The 20,170-nt window shown below is 49.1% G+C and overlaps 1 protein-coding gene across 2 annotated transcripts in view; it reads left to right on the forward strand.

Annotated features, from left to right (window-relative positions):
- The window catches only part of LOC133356390 (FYVE, RhoGEF and PH domain-containing protein 1-like), a 118,425-nt gene that overhangs the window by 72,490 nt on the left and 25,765 nt on the right, over nt 1–20,170 (forward strand). For both annotated transcript variants that reach the window (XM_061573888.1, XM_061573890.1), the window contains exons 3-7: nt 6,170–6,350; nt 12,347–12,821; nt 13,845–14,045; nt 15,102–15,191; nt 18,840–18,988. In XM_061573888.1, coding sequence (XP_061429872.1) covers nt 6,170–6,350; nt 12,347–12,821; nt 13,845–14,045; nt 15,102–15,191; nt 18,840–18,988 — 1,096 coding nt within the window. The remainder of the gene's footprint in view (nt 1–6,169; nt 6,351–12,346; nt 12,822–13,844; nt 14,046–15,101; nt 15,192–18,839; nt 18,989–20,170) is intronic.

A 20,170-nucleotide genomic window follows, 5' to 3' on the forward strand; every position in this document is an offset into this window, starting at 1 on the left:
GCGACATTTATTTGGCCCACAGCCAGTGGTGAGAGTTCCACGCTCCTGTGGAAATTACAAATTCACGCGGGGCACGACCACTGCGATGAAATGTCCTCTGTTGTAATGTTTCTGTGTTGCTTAAAACGAAAATGGATGTATTGTCATTTACATCCGTTTGTCAATACGCACTACTGGGTGAAGGCCTCCCCACACCGTGTTGGTCATGGGCGTTGTTTGACCATACTTCACCATGCAGGTCGGTGTTGGTTAGGAAGGTGGAGGAACTGTGGGAGTTTGTGGGGGGGGGGGGATCCATAGAGATGTCACTCGTCACGAATGTTAACCATGGCCAGGAATCAAACTCGGATCACTGGGATTACCATACCACCACTCCACCCAATTGCTACGTACTGGCAGACGATTTAAACCTTCGGTATCATCGATTGCACATGCGTCCAACCAGCAGTTGTATGCATCCATGAACAGATTTGTGATGGGGTCAAATGTCATGGTCATCAAAATTCCCTCTTAAATAGAGAGAGGCATTTAGCTGAGTGAGCACTGTGTGAAACCACACGCCATCACAAGACATGCAGAGATACACACACACACACACACTTGCACACAAGGACAGAGATTCCCCATATAGCTTTAGAGACCACCGGGGCAAGTGCTGTTTGCGAGCGCCTACCAAGTGACCTGCACCATGCCTGGCCATCTCCCCCCCTCCCTCCCCCTAGTGCTGATGATTACACACTGCACAAGGTACTCAGTTGAGTTTAAGTTGATCAAAGAGGCTCCAGGACCAGTTCCGATTCCACTCGCCACTGTTGTTAACCACAGCAGAGCTTCAAACTCAGGTGGCCGGTTTCGTAGCGCTGTTCCCAAACCACTGCACCACCGCTCCCCCAGAATCACACACACACGCGATCACAAGGTCACACAGATGCACGCATATGATAACAAAATGCAGACACAGACGTACCATCACAAGGCCACAGACACAAAAATGCTACCACATATACAACTGAAAAAAGATCCCCCGTATAGCCTTGGCAGATGGTAGGGGCAAGTGCTGTTAGCGAGCACCTATGAAGGCCGGCACGGCACGCAAGCGGGTGGGTGGCCAGCACCACGCCCGGCCGCCTTTGTCTCCCAAGTGGTGATGTGTACACACCGCAACAGGTACAAATTTCATGCAGAGTCGACCTAGGGGAGGCGCAGGACCGGTTTAGATAATCGTCACTAGGTGTTGGCCGTGAGCGGGAATCGAACCCTGGTCATCCGGTTCGTAACGCTAACCGCTACACCACCGCTCCTCACAACCACTTTCTTCACACACAAGCACACAAATCCTTTACAAGGCCGTAAACACACGAGCTCACACAACCTCACAGTTCACGCATCCCCTCGCAGGCACACAGCAATCCACAGACATTTTTTTGCGCACCCACGCACGTACGCAGGTCCCCTTGGCAACGCTAATGGTGGTACAAGAGGGGTTTCCATGGCAACCCAGGCGACCATTATGTAAATCCTGTACTTGCCCTCGGGTGGCACTCCCCCCACTTGCGATGCGTCGGGGATATGTTTGACGCATCCAAAGGGACGGAGTGAATATCTGCAGACTCGAAGGCCGTTCATGGTGGCACGTCAAAAAAAGGAATGGAGGTGCAGTCGTGCGGCGGTTAGGTTAGCGCACTGCGTTGCACTGCAAACCTGGCTAGGCCACAGCAAACAGCTAACAATAGTGGCAAGTGAAATATTAACCTGTTTCGCCCCCCCCCACCCCGTATCTTACATGAACCCGCACTGACCAGCGTGGTGAAGTATGGTCAAACAACCGACAAGGCCATCGTGGAGTGGGGAAGCAGTCATGCAACCAGCAGAGGATTTACAGAGAGGCCGAAATGTAATTTATATTAAAAAGGAGTATGTAATTGCATACGATAATGGGTTAAAATTGAGACACAACCCATGAAACAAACAGCTCGTATTTTCACACCTAGGATTTTGAAGCCTATGTTATGATTCAGAATAGGTTTTTGGGTTCCTTCGCCTAGCCAAAAATTTATTTCGGAATCATCTCTTTTCTGGTACACAAATAGACTGTCTAGGTTTGTCCACGCGCGGTTTCATTTAATAATGAAAACAAAACTTTAAATTGACTCATCATATCGACTGAAGTACAGCGTTCACACCACAGCGTTTTCATTGAAGCATGCCTGGCAGTCGCTTAAAATTCAAATAAATATTTCTACAATGAACCTTAAAATGTATGCAGGACAGCCAAAGACATATATACGGGATGTGTGCATGTACAAAAGAAGAGCCCTGCTTATTTGCTGGATACCTCATCTGTTTATTCAAGTAAATGTCGCTGGAGGTAGCTGAAAGCTAGCGGTCAGAGAATTTCACCAGCACTGCGGAATCCTGGGTTCGAGCCCAGGGGCCACCTGAGTTATCTCGTGGGGCGACTTGCCGGTTCCTGCAAAAAACACCGTCGCAATGCGGAAGTTAGGTTTTCACTTTGTATGGTAAAAGAAAAAAGTATAATTGGAGAATTATACGGATATCATTTTTTGACGAAAAAAGTAATTTCAGTTTGACTGCCGCCATCTGATGAGCATATCTGTAGTGGGGATAAAATCTCCAACACATTCGTAAATAACAGCGCTTGGTCTGAAAAGGAAGAACTATTAAAACTATAAGCAGTAACATTTCAAGCAATGTGTTCTGAAGAAGGGCCATTGCCTGAAACGTCGCCTATTTGTATGTTTCCTTTTAAGTCCAACACGGCGTTACTGATGAATGCCTTTGAGGGGTTTTGTTGTTATTTGTGTTTGCGCACCACTGCCAACGGAGCGGCATTGCCAAAATAATATCTATAGTGGGCACGTTAAGTGTGGGTAAGAGGTCGTGGTCAAAGGAATTTCAGAAGCAGTTCTACGACCTCCCCTTCTGCAAGCCGTTCTCTAACTTGGCATGGTGCATTTGCCATGCAACTTTTCCGAATGAACGGTTTGCATCATCGCACGGCACCGATACCACAGTAGGAATCACATTCGGAAACGACAACTTCCTTTAGATACTGCCTGCAAACATTGTATGACACACCACTGTGGGTGCATATGTTAATGCGTGGTTACACATTGCGTTTTAGTCTAGTTGTCCAGGGTGCGATTCCCAGCTGCAAATAATGTCAGTGAGAAGTCATATTTCCACTTGTTTTGGGCTTCCCCTCAGTCATCTCGGCCTTAAATGAGTGCCGTTGGCAGTCACAGACAAACCCATTTTGTTTCAGCCTTAAGAGGAATGTGGAATTTACACCACTGGCTAATGGCTGTAAACTGGAGTGGAGCACCAATTCCTTCACGCTCATTTGAGTAAAGCAAAATATAAATGTAACTGTGAAACACATAAAACGTGATCTGGTTTCGTGCCTTTTGGACTCATCAGCATGCCATGGATGGTTGCCACTTTGTGTGCCTGCGTGTTACGTGCAAGAGCCAGCTGGAAAGGCATGAGGCCACTCTAAACATTCGGGGGGGGGAGGGTAAATTGACAATGATTCAGCACGGGTTGGCATTCATGCATTCCACACATTGCCGAGTTTTAAAAAAATGTATTAATAAAATGCATCAACGGCCTCCTCATAGGTAAAGCTCTTGAATCAGCCGTCTGTGTTGCGAGAGTAACCAGGTGCACGAGATCAAGACTCCTCGCTGCAACGGACGACCCGGAGTTCATCACGATGTCGCACATCCGACCGTCACGTGTCTCTCCTGTCCAATTCACCGCCAACACACCCGTCGGCGGTGTAACTTTCATTTCCTGTAGACCATCACAAATCGTATCGTATAGGGTAGAAGATATAACTTCTCAACCCGACCTATTGACACTTTGATACTTGCGTTGCCTTGGCGCTGTTCGCCTTGTGGCATTCTCTGGTCTAACACTTGTGAGGCAAGGCCAGAAAGATGGCCGTCTCTGGTGTTGGCCAATCAAGTTCAAGTTCAAGGCTCTTGAATTGGGTGCAACCGCAACAAACAAAAAACAAAAACATGAACAAGAAAACATCTTAAAGGGAATATGTGACTAAGTGCAAACAGAAAATCCAAGAAAAGACAGCAAAATATTGCAGAAAAAACACCGTACACCAACGCTGTGTGCAAAAATCCCAGTGGTATGCAAGTCAAACAACAACAACAACCACAAGACAACTTAGATTAAGGCCATCGGTCTTACTCCGTACTACAACAAACAAACATGGCCAAACCAGTAAACTTTTCGAAATCACCAAAATAAAGCAATGAAACAGTGATCATAGGAACTGTGACGGAATTTTCACAATGAATAACAAACAACATGTACTACCAAAACCCTGCAGCCAATCATAGGGAGTCTTCGGTTTCAAAGACAATGCGTTTATTATCAGGGAGCACGTTTGCTGGCATGTTTTGGCATAGGTACGTGCGTTGAATGCAGACTTGATGACTTTTGCAATAGGTGTCCATTTGGATGTTTGAACATCTTAGCATCTGTTTTATTGCCATAAAGCGTAAACGCTATTCTTGTTGTTTTCATCGTTTCTCTCGACACCACGCAGCATCGAAGGACAGTGGCCGTGAACGCGCTGCGAATGAATTTCCATAAATTCAGCAAAAAAGTGTTATCTCGCCTTGCCATGTGGTGGATTTATATGATTATATACACTTCTGTATTTATAAGTTACAGAATAATGTACATATACATTACGCGTATGCCTACACGAAATGTAATGAATTGTGTGTTTCAGTGTGTGTGTGTAAAATATAATGCAGCATGTCTCCCAAGAGATGTGCAGCATTCCCTGGACACATGCAACGTTGGCATGTGATCAGAACCGTTGGTCTCACGTTAGCCCAACGTTCCATGTTTTATAATCCTTTGAGCCAAATGTGCGTGAGGGAAACGTGTACAAGAAAGGTCACTTGTCTTTTCTGTGAGTTGAGCCTGTCAATCACGTTTTTTTTCTCTTCGGCAATTTTCCACGAGAGTTTGGTAAAGCTTCACTGTGGTCGAAAGGAACCAGGGACCTATGGTATTGACGATGACCTCTTTATGACCTTTGACCTAAGTATAAAAACGCAAGCAATACATTTACATCACGATGACCGAAACACGTGTCCAAGGCTAAACGTACGGCAGTCTTAGAAAAGTTCGCTTTAGACATTTTATTGAGTCGCGAGTTGAGAATACTTTCGTAAAATGGACGTAAAAAAATGGGGAATATGCGAGTAAAGATACGCCGGTGGACTTGGGTTGAAGCGACACGGGTCGTCTTCGAGTTAAAGGAAAGGAATACGCTGTCAGCGGCTGTGATAATGCCAGGTGCGTTTGTCTTTGTGCGTTTGTACTGCAATCAGCTCCATTTGTTTAAATTCATTTAGCGCTATTGTTGTGGCGGGTCCCCATCAGAGGAATGTGTAATTTCCACCACTTCCTTAGGAGCCATCAACAAAGCTGAGCACCTTGCCGAGTTCAGTTTTAAATGTCACCACCGTGCTAAGCACAACGGACCCTTCTCTAATGCGCGCACACCCTCTGGGTGAACAATTAACACCGTACACCACCAAGAACGCATTTTTTTTTCCAAAATGAAAATGTTCTCCACAGCACCTGTGGCTGCTGGCACTGTAAACATTTAAATGCACCTCCCAACGGCCCAACCAATCGCCATGGCCTTCCACAACCACAATGTAATCACTCCATGCCATGCTTCCTCATTGTACAGAGAGTGACCCTCCGCTATTGAGCCGGACACCTAGCATTTGCATCAAACCACTCACCCTGTTACTTAAAAGCCTGAGCGTTGTATTACTTTTACTGAAAAAGAAATACTGTATTCTAATATTATAATAAATAATAATCATTGCCAAAACTAAAAAAAAAGTACAAAAATTTGCAAAATGTGAAACGCTAGCTGCAGGATATGGGTGGTTAATTGTTAATTTCGGCTGCGCACTTGTTTGCAAAACTGGGAAGTCATGGAACGCGCTGGAATCAGCATTTGTTTTTGCAATGAAATGTTTTGGTATTAATTTTTTACTTTTTTATTTTTTACTCCCAAAGTCTCAATTTGCCACGGTCGCGAGATGCAGCCTTTCACGCGCGGGCCCTGCGCTCCGTTCCGAATTCTGCGCAGTTCCTCCGAAACCGGCCGCGTTCCAGAGGTCGTCGCCGCCACCACCGGACGATCCCCCGCCAAGGGTCATCCCCCCTCCGCCCAACCGACCTCTGCCCCCTGACCCCAGGCAAAGGATGGAGTCGCAGTCGAAGGAGAGCTCCACCGTCATGCAGCTGATCAACAAGTTCGGTGGTGCCAGGTGAGCCCATGTGTGCCTCTCTCCACACGCCGCTTCCATGCCGTTCTCACCACAGTTGGGGCGGTTTAAGCGGTAATGTGTTGGCTATGCAATGATGCATTGTTCGATCAATCCGTCTTTTAAATATTTTAAATTATATTTTTGGAGCCCAGTGCAGAACACCGGTGGGGGAGGGGGGGGGGTTACAGAAACTTTGCGGACAGAAGTTTTGAAGGCTGTGCTCCCTGAGGTTAGAGGAGGGGGGGAAGATTGGGCTCTTTGCTGATTTTCAAACACTGTACTTGCAATCCAGAGGTCACCGGTTCGATTCCACTTCCGCCCAGCAGTGTACATCGGCGAACCGTGGTTAGTCGGTCCGCAGGTCACGTGCAGTGGGGCAAATTGTGGGTACTCCTGCCTCTTTCAAAGATGTCTGCAAAACGTGGAAGAGGAGGCCAAATCCCCCTATAGAGGTCTTACAAGCAGAGTTCCTTCTGCCGGCAGTGCCGTGAGTATGCCAGTTCCATGGCTGCAACTTAACCTTTTGCCCTACACCTGGTACACACGCATCGGACCGTGCGTGAGGAGAAGTGATACTTTTGTTTGTTTATGTTTCCTGTTTGCCTTGGGGCTCGCGTGATGACCTCTGTGTCTACATGAGACGATGCGTTCGCCACAATCCTGCACGTGTTGTACTGATGCTCGACCCTGAATCGTGACGATTCATAGCGGGGGTGGGGGACAGAGAGATGGCTGCAGGACCAACAGATTTATATATATATATATTTTTTTTTCCGCTTTCACGGGGAAAACCTTGCCCGGTTGCCTCCATCATGAACGATGTAGGAAAGCGCCAGGGAATGTACCGCTGTGCTGCCGTACCATTAAGTCGCGCGCAGGACACACGTGTTCGCGCGCGCGTCAGGAGAGCAATACGGGGCAGTGCTCAGACACCAGAGTTCAACTTGTCTTGACCCCCGATGTAATGCGGTGGCGGCACAGAGATGACGGTTAACGAAACCCTGGTTTCGCTTCCAATACAATCGCGCACGGTACTAAACACTTCACCAAGATGGACTGAGTACTTTTGATTGTGATTATGGCAACCTTCTTATTCTAGCAACGCTTTTACATGTAACAAAAAAATAATTGCAATGTGTCATTCAGGGGGCGCTGTGGTGGCAAGATGTTAACTACCTCGCCTGATATACAGGAGGTCATCGGTTAGTGGGTTCAATCTTGACCCTAATGCCTGTTTATTTGGAGTTTGCATGTTCTCTCCTTGGTCGAGTGGATTTTTCTCTAGGTCCTCCAGTTTCTCCCTCCACATATAGAATAAACGTGTTAATGGTATTTGGCTGCTATAAATTACCACTTGGTAAGCCACTTCGTTTAGATATCATTTGTGGCCAGGTCACTTCTGAAAAAGAGCTTTATGAATACAAAATAAAAGTTTAATAGTTTATAGGTCATTTCATCAACATGTGAATCTGAATCTCTGTATCGTTTTGCTTGAACTTGGGTATGGAATCAAGGCAGCTCCACGCTTTAAATGACAATGTCATCAGGGAGGTCAACTGCGCTGGTTAGGTGAAAAATTTGAAATGTATTTACTGGGCCTATAGTTATAGCAGACTTGAAGTTGGGGTTGGTGGACCAGAGAGTGATATAATATTAAAAGGCAGTCAACTGCATTTGCTGTTTGGAGTGATTTAGCAATACCTTTGGAGGTCTACTGACCGATGACAAGGAGGTCTTCTAACCCATGGTATTAATAGAACTATTGACTTTGAGTGCTGGACATGAACAACACCAGTTACATGTTAAAGTTCATGAAAAGAAAACGTTTTAGCACTTGTGCTGAAATGCTGTGCTCTACTTTTCTTTTCATTTTCGGCGCGGTCGATTTAAGATTGTACCTTTAAATCGCGCGCAAGGCGCACGCGTTCACACGCGCAAATCGGCGGGGCCATCTCCTTCCACGCACGCACGTCAGGGGCGCGATACGGGGCTTGTGCTCAGATGCCGGAGGTAAACTTTTATTGACCCCCGCTGTTTCGCACAGCGGTGGCGGGCGCAACAACAGCGGTGGGCGGCTGTGACGTCATCGCATAGATGACGTTTAACGGAACGCTGGTTTCATCCCCAATGCTATCTCGCACATTTTGTACCACTTCACCAAGTTGGACTGAGATCTTTCGATTGCGATGATGACAACCTTCTTATTCTGGCAACCTATTCCATGTAGCAAATAAAAGACCGCAATATTGAGCCTTCATCGGTGTTATCAGAATTGCACGATAGGGCATTTCTATCGATTTAACTTCAGCAAAAAAAATACCCCTTGATTAAATTAATAGCGTTTAGTAATGAGATTAATAATGATAATAATTTACAGCCCTGTGTTGATCTGTAATTTACCGAATGCCACCACATGCCATGTGGGTAAGGAAGACTGTTGGGAAGCGTACTTCACTCACAGGTCGTCTGCATGTTAAGGAGGATATTCCGCTTGGGACGTTGGCTCAATGAGCACTTTGTCGGAGGAAGTCCGATCACCTGGAGATAAGCCCCCTCCCCCCCCGCGCAATCGACAGGATGATGCCAGCTCAGGTGTGCGTGAACCTGTACGTATGTTGGTCTTCTTTCGCACCGTATGTAGCCAACCGTGCTTAATCAGACGTGCGTGGGAAGGACAACAAACTAAACGTAAAAAATCTGATCGAAGGAAATCAATCCTTCAATCTAGATTTTAAAGTACCCTGGCCTAAGTGCGACACAGTAATTGCAATCTAGAACGTTATTCACGAATATAATATGGCGACGCATTTGCTGTGAGAGCACATCCATTGCTCCTTAAGAGGAACTGCGAGTCTGATAGAGAACTGCTCAGGAGATTGCCACATAGCCACCACACATCCGCATGCATTACAAAAAAAAGAAGAAGATAAAAAAAACACACCGCACGGTATTTTTCTAAAGCTACTAGCTCCGTCAATACAGCATCACTCAACGCGCGGCACGTGCGGCGCCAACGAAACATCGCTGGGAAATTAACGGGAGCGCCGGAAAACGCCGTATGTATGTACGTACGTTGACCTTCTTTCGCACCATACGCACGTAGTTAACCGGGACAGTCGTGACAGCAGAGTCTGGCTTGCGTGCCCCGCGGTTCAGTCGGGCGGGCGCTGGGTGAAGGGGCCACTTCGCCACTCACCCCTCCGGCCTGGGTTCTGTTTGGAAGGGCCGTTGCCCAAAACGTTGTTCATGGGCAGTGCCGTTGACGAATGCGTCGAGTGTTTTTTTTTCTTTCCCTCGGGTACGCGAATAAGGGGTGGATATATTTAAACAATATAGGGAAGACGTTGTTACACGTTTCTGACTGTAAACCTCTGTGAAGAGTTAAAGTGGAAGAAGTTTACTTGTTTAAATGAACATGGCAAGGTGCTTTCATCCCTATACCGCTGGCAGAAGTTGCACGTTCGTGTGGGGTGAGTCGGTGCACACAACAACAAAAACAACCAGCGCCCACTCCCCATCGCCGCGACCCCTGGCAACGCTGCCACGTGACCGACCGTATTCACTGCGAGAATGCAGTGAACAAAATGTCGACGTAGCTTCCCCCCCCCACCCCCCCTGGACAAAAAACGCTGCTCACGCAGCACGGACTGCAGTTTGTGCAACTGGGTGCTCGGGCCGTACCGTGCACAGCAGAGATACGTCGCAGCGGAAAACAAGAACGCCTCCTTCCCAGGGTCGAGAGGCGAGTGTGGGAAAGAGGCGTCGCTCGCTTTTGCCGTGAACGTTCCCCCACAACGGCGCTGGTTATTTCGTGCCATCCGGGGGTGTCGCGTGCGGCAGCGCCGTGTGTGCGAGAAGAGGGAATCTCTCGCTCCGACCGGCGCGGTTGGCCACGTGCGGTGCGAAGGAAGATCGACGTGCAGACATAATGTTGGGGAACCGAGATTGAGGGTTCGGACTTGTGTTTTCCATTTGTACACCAAGTGGTATTATTAGTAGTAAATAATAATTTTTAAATACAGTCAAGTCACTGTTGATTGAAGGTTCTCCCTGGACCGTATCGGTCATAGAGGTTGTTTGACCATACTTCACCTCACTGGTCAATGCGGGTCAGCCAAGTTAGGATGATGTTAGACGTAGCCAGGAATCAAACGTAAGCTGGCCAGGTTCACAGTGCAGCGTGCTGCTATCCACAGTGCCACCGCTGCACCCATGAAGGAAACGCTTTATCTGAAAGAAAAACAAAACGGCGAAGCATTTCAACGCTCCGTATATATGTAACTTAACAAGTCAGCAAAAAGATCCCTTATTAAAATGCACGAAGCGAAGAGGTACAGGGGTTTATACTCTTTGGTTATTTCTGTAAAGTCACGTAAATAGAAAATAATAGATCACGATGTTTTGATCGCAACACAAGCAGTCGTCTTCAGGTAAGACGATTGCTTGTGTTGAATTCCTGCAGTCACGAAAGCTTTAAATCAAGATTTAGGTACAGGGGGGAAGAGCACTGAGCGGATAGGGGGGCTGTGGTGTCTGCACGCCTTCAGGCAAGTGAGCCATGGGCGATTGCCCAAGAAGCCACATCCTCCTCGGTTGTCTGTACGGGCACGTTCTGGGAACGTGGTGGCGTGCGCGGTGCCCTTGCGTCTTGTTGGCGTGAATCGTGGCGCCCTTCGCTGGTGCAGGTGAGAGTTGTCAACCGGTCCGACTCACCGTACCTATGTACATATTTATATTCAAATTATTTCGCTCCGTACATAGCCAACCGTGCTAATCAGAGGTGCAGGGTGGGGGGTGACAACAAACTAAACACTGGCACAGATCCTGCGGCAACTTGTTCCAGAATTGTCCTCTTGCGTAACGGTTACCCGCTCTGCTGCCAGAGTGAGAACATTAAAGCGGCCTTCGGTGGGGCGCGTCGCTAGGAGGGACGTCGAACGATGATCAGGAACAATAACGAAGTGGTAGCCAAGGATCGGAACACTGCCGGCAGGAACAGCCACCGGGGAGATGGAGCTATGAAATCGGTTCGCGTGCGGGGCAGGTGCTCGGTGGAGCCTTTAACGTCGCGTGATGCGAGAGGTGGCGGCGGCTTGGGGGAGTCATTAGTCCAGCAGGGGATTGACCATGACTCATGACGACTGTGGAGGTGAGTTAGACGGGTCAGACAGAGATCACTGTGTGTCCAAACATGGAGGTACAAGCCTGTTGAAGGCAGGGGAGAAAGCAGGCTGGTGGTTCCTTTCAGCGTTATCCTCCGTAAGTGTAGAGTTCGTCCAGAGGAATAGATTTCCATGTCGTTCGCCTTCAACAGACATAAAATGACGTCGCAAGGCAGTTTATGCGAGAGCCGGGGCTTATGGGACCCCGGGGTCCCGCCATCAGGTTCATATGGCTATATTGCGGTGAAGGTGCAGCCCGACAATTGCTTGTTTACACCACCGCCGGCAGAACGTCCTCCACTAATGGGAGTTCTGAAGGATCTCCTTTAAATATTTAAGTTTTTTTACAACTTTTGTAAGAGGCGGAATGCCCACGCTTTACCCCATCACACGCGGCCTGTGCACCCATTCACACTGCTGAGTGGACAGAGGCCCGTGTGGGGGGCTGGGAGGTTATTTAGAAACTTGCCTCATTGTTTCAACCGCGGTGCCAGCAGATTGAACCGGCCACCTTTGGAACGCAAGTTCCGGTGTGCGAACCATTACTCCGCTGCGGCAAAACAAGATCGCCGCAATCCTAACAGAGTGGTGGCTCTCTGCGGCGGCTTTTGGCTAACCACCGGACAGAGATGCTCTTCCTTCAAATCTTGGGAAGCCACCGGAGCTATGCACTTTTAAATCATCTCGATTGAAAACTCATTTGGTCATAACAGTTTTATTTTTGCGCTTAGTCCGTTGTCCTTCCACCCGCAACTCTGACGAGCGCGGCCGGCTACGTACGGTGGGAAAGAAGCTTCAACATGCTTACGAACGTACGTGACAAATGCTCCGCAGTCCGAACATACAGAGGCGCAACCCAGCGCCGGACAAAGGGGACATGGCTGCTGCTGCTGCCGTCAGCACGACAACATCAGCCGTACCGGCAGGAGAACGCCGTGACTCGTGCCGCACGGACTCCGATTCTGAGACGGGGCCCGGGACGACCGCGGCGGCGGCGGCGACGCCGACACCGCCGCCGGCGCGGGACGCGGCTCGCGAAGACGCGGACGACGAGAAGGCGAGCGCGCGCGGGAAGGACGACGCCAATCTGGACGAGGAGGAGGAGGAAGAGGATTCCTCCTCCGGCGCTGCCACCACCACGGCCGCCACGGCCGGCGGCGCCCCGGGTGCTGGGCCGGGCGGCTTTGGGCCGGGCAAGATTCCCAACCGCGACAGCGGAATCGAGAGCCTGAGCTCGGCGTTCCCTGCGGACGATGCCGAGAGCAGGGAAGGCGTCGACGACGTGAGGGATGACGATCGGGACTGCCAGGTGAGTGGCGAGCGGTTGACACACAAAGGTGAAGATCACCCGTGTAGCTTGTCACAGTCTGTTGGGGCAAGTGCTGCTAGCGAGCGTCTATGAAGGTCAGCACGGCAACACGAGGGGGTGGGTGGCCAGCACCACGCCCGGTTGCCTTTGTCTCCCCGATGTTTACGCATCGCACCGCGTGCTCATTTGAGTCTGCAGCAACCTAGGGGAGGCCGAGGACCGGCTGAGATAATCGTCACTGGTGTTGGCCGTGAGCGGGAATCGATTTCGGGTCGCCGGGTTCGTAGCGCAGCGTAGCGAACCGCTGCGCTCCCCACACAGACACACACACACACACGTCAAGTCGTGCGTATAATGATAGAGTAGTTTCGATTTGCATGTGCGTTATGCACGATTGTCCTGGATATACAAGTGTAATTATTATTGGACGTCACTGATCCGTGTATTGATCTGTAGCTCGCCGAAGGTATATATGAAAGTCCTATTCGGCCCTCGGTTAGGAAAAGATTCCGCACTGCGAACATAAACCTTGTTGCCGCTCAAGATGGTTCGTTTACCATAGGCGCGACATTCACCTGAATGGCAAAAACACGTGTGATTGAATCAAATCATGATCTCGAATCATCGAATCGAAGGAGGCATTAATTGTTACATACCTAAATCACAAGCCTCTACACTTGCATATAATAATTGCATTGACCTTTGACTCACCACCAGCGATACGTTAACTACCTCGCCTAGTATACAGGAGGTTGTGGGTTCAATCCTCACCCTGTATTTTTGTAGATTGCACGTTCTCCCCGCTGTCGCAGGGATTTTTCTCTGGGTCCTCCGTTTTTTCCTTCCCACACTGAGAATCAACAACGTGCTATAAATGTCCACGCGACAATCCACATCGTTGAGCCACCATTTGCGGTGGCCAGGTCGCTTCTGAGAAAGAACTACGCAGAACAGTGGGCCTTACCTGGTTAAAAAAATACATATATTAATAGTTGATCATCTCCTCGCCAATTTGCCATGCAGTGTGGCGTGCGGTCGGAGGCCATCCCACCGGCGCCGGGAGAGACGGGCGGCGCTGCCGAGCGGCGGAAGTTGGCGCGCGACAGCCGCAGGAGAGAGACGCTCGAGGAGTTCGAGAGCGACCTCGAGGAGGGGAGCAGCGACGACAACGCGGAGCCGACGAGACACACGGCGCCCGAGCTCGGAGGAGACTCGCAAACGGCCGTGAGTTTGTTGGGGGGGGTGGTAGGGGGGGAGCGCGAGCAGTCACGCACAGCCGTAGGGGACTCGCCGGCTCGCTCGCTTGCTCGTCGATTCGCTCGCTCGTTGCAAGGCCCCCACCCGCTCGTCAACCGTCCTCGTTTCGTCGTCGCATTGGGACGGTCACCCAGCAACTGCACCGCTAAACTCACGAGCTCACGCATCGCTGGGTTCGCTCCCGCACTCACCCGTCGGTGTATAGTCCGTCGCACTCTGTGCCTCGCACAGGGTATAGTGGTGAGGACGTGTCCGCAAAATTGTCGCCTTTCTGAAAATTTTTTTTTAAAGATAACGTCCAATACAAACCAAAGGGAGCCAAATTCCTGGTAGGATAATCTGAAAGTTGGGTTGCCCCCACCGATTTATATTTAAAGCCTTGTCTCCGTGACCTCATTGTCCACTTGACAACAGCCACCATGGCTTCGCTGTGGTGAGCGTTCGCCGCTCGTTTTTGCAAGAGGTCCCACGGGGTTCGAATAAGGCGACTGCCCTGATTATTCCTCCGGTGTGTAACAACTTCAATAATATGACCACTACTACTACCACTAACTACACGCCGCCTGCTTCACAGTGGACGTTAAAGATCCCCTGACGTCATCTCGGAAGAGTGGACCATTCAGTGCTGGCGTCGTTGGTCCGAATTTGCCAATTTATTTTAAAAAATCAGCACCACAAATTACTCCATTAGATATTATACAAGACGATCATTGCCCTTTCTACTGCCGGGTCGATCTTGCAAATGAGACTCTGTCCTGGTCTTTTGAAGTTTTCACCTCGTTAGACGAAATCAACTTGAAACTCGGCAGTACGTATGTATGTATGCATGTTGAACTTCTTTCGCGCCGTACATAACCAACCGTGCGTAATCGGAGGTGCGGATGGCTAATGGGGCAGCAGACAAGAAACATGCGGCATCTTTCTACATCGTTTTTTTCTTCTTTTTTCGTTGTCGTTTCCGTACTGAACACCAACCGAGGTCGGCGTTTAACCGTTGTGCTGCCATGTGTGGTGGCCTTTCAGGAGCATCCCAAGGAGAAGTTGTACAAAATTGCTGATGAGCTTCTGCAGACCGAGAGGGCTTACGTCACGAGACTTCACCTCCTGGACAAGGTAACCACGTCTCTCTGTGTGGCTCTCAGCTCTCTCACTCGGACCACAAATGCGAAATGACTTATATATAACCAGTATATTAATGCTACAATTTATATCGCGCGTTTAATCGAGGATCTCAAAGCGCTGTACAAAACACAGCAGGGAGACACTCAGCGTAAACAAATAAATCGTGAAACGAAAAATATATTTTGATCACAACAATAATTAAATAAATGCTTAACGCCATTTTCTGAATTGACTCATAGTTGAACAGAAGTGTATACATAGATTTTAAGATGTGTTTGAAATATGTCCACAGACTCGTAGAGCTCGTGAGATCTCGTGGGAGAGAATTAAAATAAACTCAAACCAAACAAATTTTTCATTTTACCAGCTAAGGCCCACTGAGCTATGTAGCTCTTTTTTCCGAAGCGACCTGGCCACAAATGATAGCACAACGAATTGGCTTATCATCGTGTGGAAATTTATAGCAGCCAAATACTCTAAACGCGTGTTGATTCAAAAATGTGGAGGGGAAAAAACGGAGGACCCGGAAACAAAATCCACGCGACCACGGAGAGAACATGCAAACTCCAAATATACAGCAGGTGTCAGGGTTGGGATAGAAGCTACGACCTCCTGTATACCAGGCGAGGTAGTTAACATCTTGCCACCATTGTACCCTTTGAGCCAATGCTCAGCGACTGTGCAAAAAACTAAATTACTGGCAAATTAAAATTAATAACAGGAGTTACATATATACACCGTCATGAAAATGAAAATCTTGACATTTCAACTGACTGGCCTTCATTTCCTCTATGAGTTTACTGAAGCAGCAGCTTGACAAATTCCGTTTGGTATTCATACAAGAATGTAAGCATATAGGCAGCATTTGCCTTTAAGCCTTTGGCCCAGAAGTGGCCGATCAATATCACCCAGGGCGTGCGCGAGGATTTTACCTTGAGATCACATCAACGTGGCAGCAGTATATGAGAAAAATATCGTTAACGGATTCCAGTTGTGTGTTCGATGGAGCATTTTGGTTTGGAAACAAATTGTGAAACACACTATCTACGGAAGACGAAAATAAAAACTTAGTGTCTATACCAGTGATGTGCGGTGAGGTCAATGGCAGGGGAGGCACTGGCTAGTGTCAGAGCCAGATTCAAACACTGAGGGGGGCGTGGCCTCACGGAGGGGTGCGTGTTAGACACGTCCCCCTCAGTGAGGCAGATGTGATAGCTGCCTCCCCTGGTGCTTTTTCATTGCAGTTTCATGACGAGACATATACGTGAAATAAGTTACCTGGAGCATGTAATGAAGCGGTCTACAAACATTACGTTGGTGACACACTGAGATAGTAACAGGCACGCGCTTATTGCCCGGGCTCCATCCAGTTACTGAGGGGTTGCGCAATCAGAGGGGAGGCTGAGCTCGTCGCTGCCTCACCTCTCGGCTCTTCCTGTATTTGCAGCGGAGCTCCGCAAATTTGGCGATTTTTACTATAAAAATGATTGGAATTGTACAGAAATGACATTTAGAACACAGATCAGTGGAAAAATCTTAATATTTATTTTATTTGATTATTCTTTTTTTTTACACTTTTCGTAACAGCTATTTTCATTGGAGTATGACAGGCGAGGCTCTGCCTCCCCTGCCTCCCCTGACCGCACGTCCCTGGTCTATACAACAGATGGCATATACAGTAGGCTTTTTTGCTGCCACGATGGCGAGTTGTTAACTACCTTTCTAGGTATACAGGTGGTCGTGGGTTTGATACCGGCACTGACGCCTGTATATTCGGAGCTTGCAAGTTCTCCCCGTGGTCACGTGGATTTTTCTCCGGGTCCTTCGGTTCTTCCCTCCACACTTCGAAAATGCGTTGAAAACTTATTTGGCTGCTATAGACCTTTTGTTGAGCTCTCATTTGTGGCCAGGTCACTTTTGAAAGATAAGTTCATACCTCAGTCGGCAATGTCTGGTAGGATGTGGATGGTTTAGTTGTATTTGCATTCGTTTGGGTGATGTGTTTACCCTTCTTATTCTTCGCACTGCTCTCGTGTGTCTCGTGTTGTTCGTTGTTGTAACATCCTTTCCCGCCCCTTGCTGGACCTCTGTGAAAAATAGCTTCGTAGCTCATCGGTGACCGTGTGAGAGTGTGTGAGTGTGCGTGTGTGTGCACAGTAACGAAATATGCACTGGGGTTGGCCACCGGAGATCGTTGGCCAACGGGAAAGACCTCGAGCCAGATGCTGAGACGATATGATGGGGGTGTGGGGAGTCCTCGGAGTTCGGGTGTCGACCTCCCAACGATAGCGCAGGGGGCATGGGAAATATTTGTGAAGTCAAGGGAGCAAGAATCCACGCCCATCCCCCCACCCCTCGTGTCGAACAGCAAAGGCATTTAGGGGGACAGAGAGCGTGTGGCTCAAGTCCCGATTCAAACGTTCGGTTTGGGTTTACCCCCGCCCCGCTCCCTCCTTTGCTCCCAAGCTCATTGTAGATGCAGGATCTGAGAGGGAAGGTAGCGTTCGGTGGGCGGCAATGACCGGTGGCACCGACGTCGTAAAATCCCATGAGTCAATGTGCAGCCGCGTCGCACCGTTGCTTGTCGCTGCGGGTTTGGAATAAGTCAGGTTTCGCGGTCATAATTCTCTTGAAGGCAACATTCCCGAACGCAGATTCGTTGGCGAAGTGTGCGACTCCGGTTTACGAGGGCCTCTCTTGGCGATGCGGCGCAACAACTCAGCTGCGAGGGAATTATCGTGGCGCTTTGTCATCTCGTGGCAGCGACTCGAAATAAACAGTAAACGCGCGGCGGAGATCTGGTCACGGTTCTCCGACGTGTGTTTTCAAAACGTGATCTGCCGTTGGGCGCGAGAGCGTCTGCGGCTCGCGCCACGAAAGGTTCGACGCGGCTGCAGACGCGTTGCCTGGAAAAGTGGCGCGTAAAGCGAAAACCGCGTGGAGCGGAGACGGCTTCTCCGCAGGGAACGTGACGATAACGTTTGGCGAGACACGACGTAGTCGTGCGCACAGGCAAGAAATAGTCTTCCTGAGTCGACTCCCGCACTAGTCGACGGATAATTGATAATTTCACATCGAATCATATTCGTAGAATATTTCCCATTTCTCGTACGACGACGCAGTTGTTCATTCGCTGATTTCTACTTGCTTAATCGCTGTCCTTTATTTTAGCGGGTATGCTTCTGTCGTTTCGGTGGCACAGGTCTCTTGCAAATGAGGCTGTCCTGCTCTCCTTTAGGTCCCACCTGGTTCAACAAAATAAACTTGACGTCATGTCGACTTGCTTATCTGGCAGGTGTTCATCACCGTGGCGATGACCCCTAGGGTCCCTGTTTCGCGAGCGGCTGTTTTGGCGAGCCATCGAACTAAGACGCTCACCGCGTCGCTCGCGCTTTCACATCGCGCTTCTGTGGCCGCCTGGAACGCTCTTCCTTCCAATATTAGGAAGGCACTGGAGTTATGGACTTTAAAATCATCTCGATTGAATGTTCATTTCTTTACAACTGCTTTGTGTGTTTAGTTTGCTGTCCTTCCGCCGCATCTCCAGTTAGCGCGGCCGGCTACGTACGGTGCGAAAGAAGTTCAACGTACATACGTACATGTGTGCGTCTCTCCGTCGCGTGCCCTGCCTGCGAGCAGGTCTTCTGCGCCCGACTGCTCGAGGAGTCTTGCATCAAGAGCGCCTTCCCGGCCGACGTGGTGACGGGCATCTTCTCAAACACCTCCACGATTCACTTGTTCCACCAGGAGTTCCTGCTGCCCGAGCTTGAGAAACGCATGCAGGAGTGGTGAGTCTACGCTCGCGCGCGGTCACGTTCCTTGCATCTATCGCGATGCGTGGGGTGCTCTAGGTGGATCCTGTTATCCGACACAGTGGTGAGATGTTAACTACCTCACTTGGTACACAGGAGGTCGTGGGTTCGATCCCGACCCTGACGCCTGTATATTTGGAATTTGCGTGTCCTTCCCATGGTCACGTATTTTTTTCCGGGTCCTCTGTTTTTTCCCTCCACATTTTGAAACACGCGTTTAGAGCATTTGGCAGCTATAAATTTACACGTGATAAGCCACTTCATTGAGCTATCATTTGTTGCCAAGTCGATTCTGAAAAAGAGCTATATAGCTCAGTGACCCTTACCTGGTAAAATAAAGAAAAATAGTTTCATGTTTATTTTCACAGTTGCCCCTGCAATCCGCGTGGTTCTCCGTGGATATGTTAGGTACATAGGTTGAACTTCTTTCGACGCCGTATTTAGCCAACCATGTGGACAGACGCAGAAACGAGCTAATCGGAAGTGCAGATAGATGCAGAAAGGTAAAGGTGCAGTCCTGCAATTGCATGCTCACGACACTGCTGGCGGAAGGGCATCTGCTAGACGGAGCTCTTAAGTGCCCCTCTTGGTCCCCCTCCACCCTGCTGCTTGGACACCTTGGAAGAGGGTGAAGAGATGCAAGAAACTCACCCCGCATGTCAACTACCATGCCAGGAGGTCGAATGAAACCAGCAAATCGTGGATTGCACGTCCCCAGCGTGCGACCCATCGCACCATGATGGCATTCCTGCTGTAAAAAATAACGCCTCTTTTCTTTTGGTTGAAATGCCATCAATTGGCTTGCGCCCCCACAGTCTTATTTTATTCATTAATCTCTCCTTCCCCCAGTGTGCGTAATTAGTGAGAGGAGGGGGATAGCCCCCTGCGCCAATCCTCCTGACGGCGAACGTGGCTTCCGCTGGCGGTGTGTAACACGCAGTTCTCTGCAGCTGCAGGAGGAGCAGTTTATAAATAAATGTCGAATCTGATGTCGTTTGTGCTCACGGAAGCGGGGCGTACAGATGGGATTTTGTAATTTGGGGTTAATCCGCATCAAGGCTTTGCTTGGCTTTGTTATTTTTTTTTTGCGACACAAATAAAACCCCAAATTACTTTGGAGGGAAAAAACTAAATTACTGATCAGCGTTTAGCACAGTG

This window comes from Lethenteron reissneri, chromosome 54, assembly GCF_015708825.2.
Source record: "Lethenteron reissneri isolate LAM-NWPU_2019-01 chromosome 54, ASM1570882v1, whole genome shotgun sequence".
In the NCBI taxonomy this organism is placed as follows: domain Eukaryota; kingdom Metazoa; phylum Chordata; class Hyperoartia; order Petromyzontiformes; family Petromyzontidae; genus Lethenteron; species Lethenteron reissneri.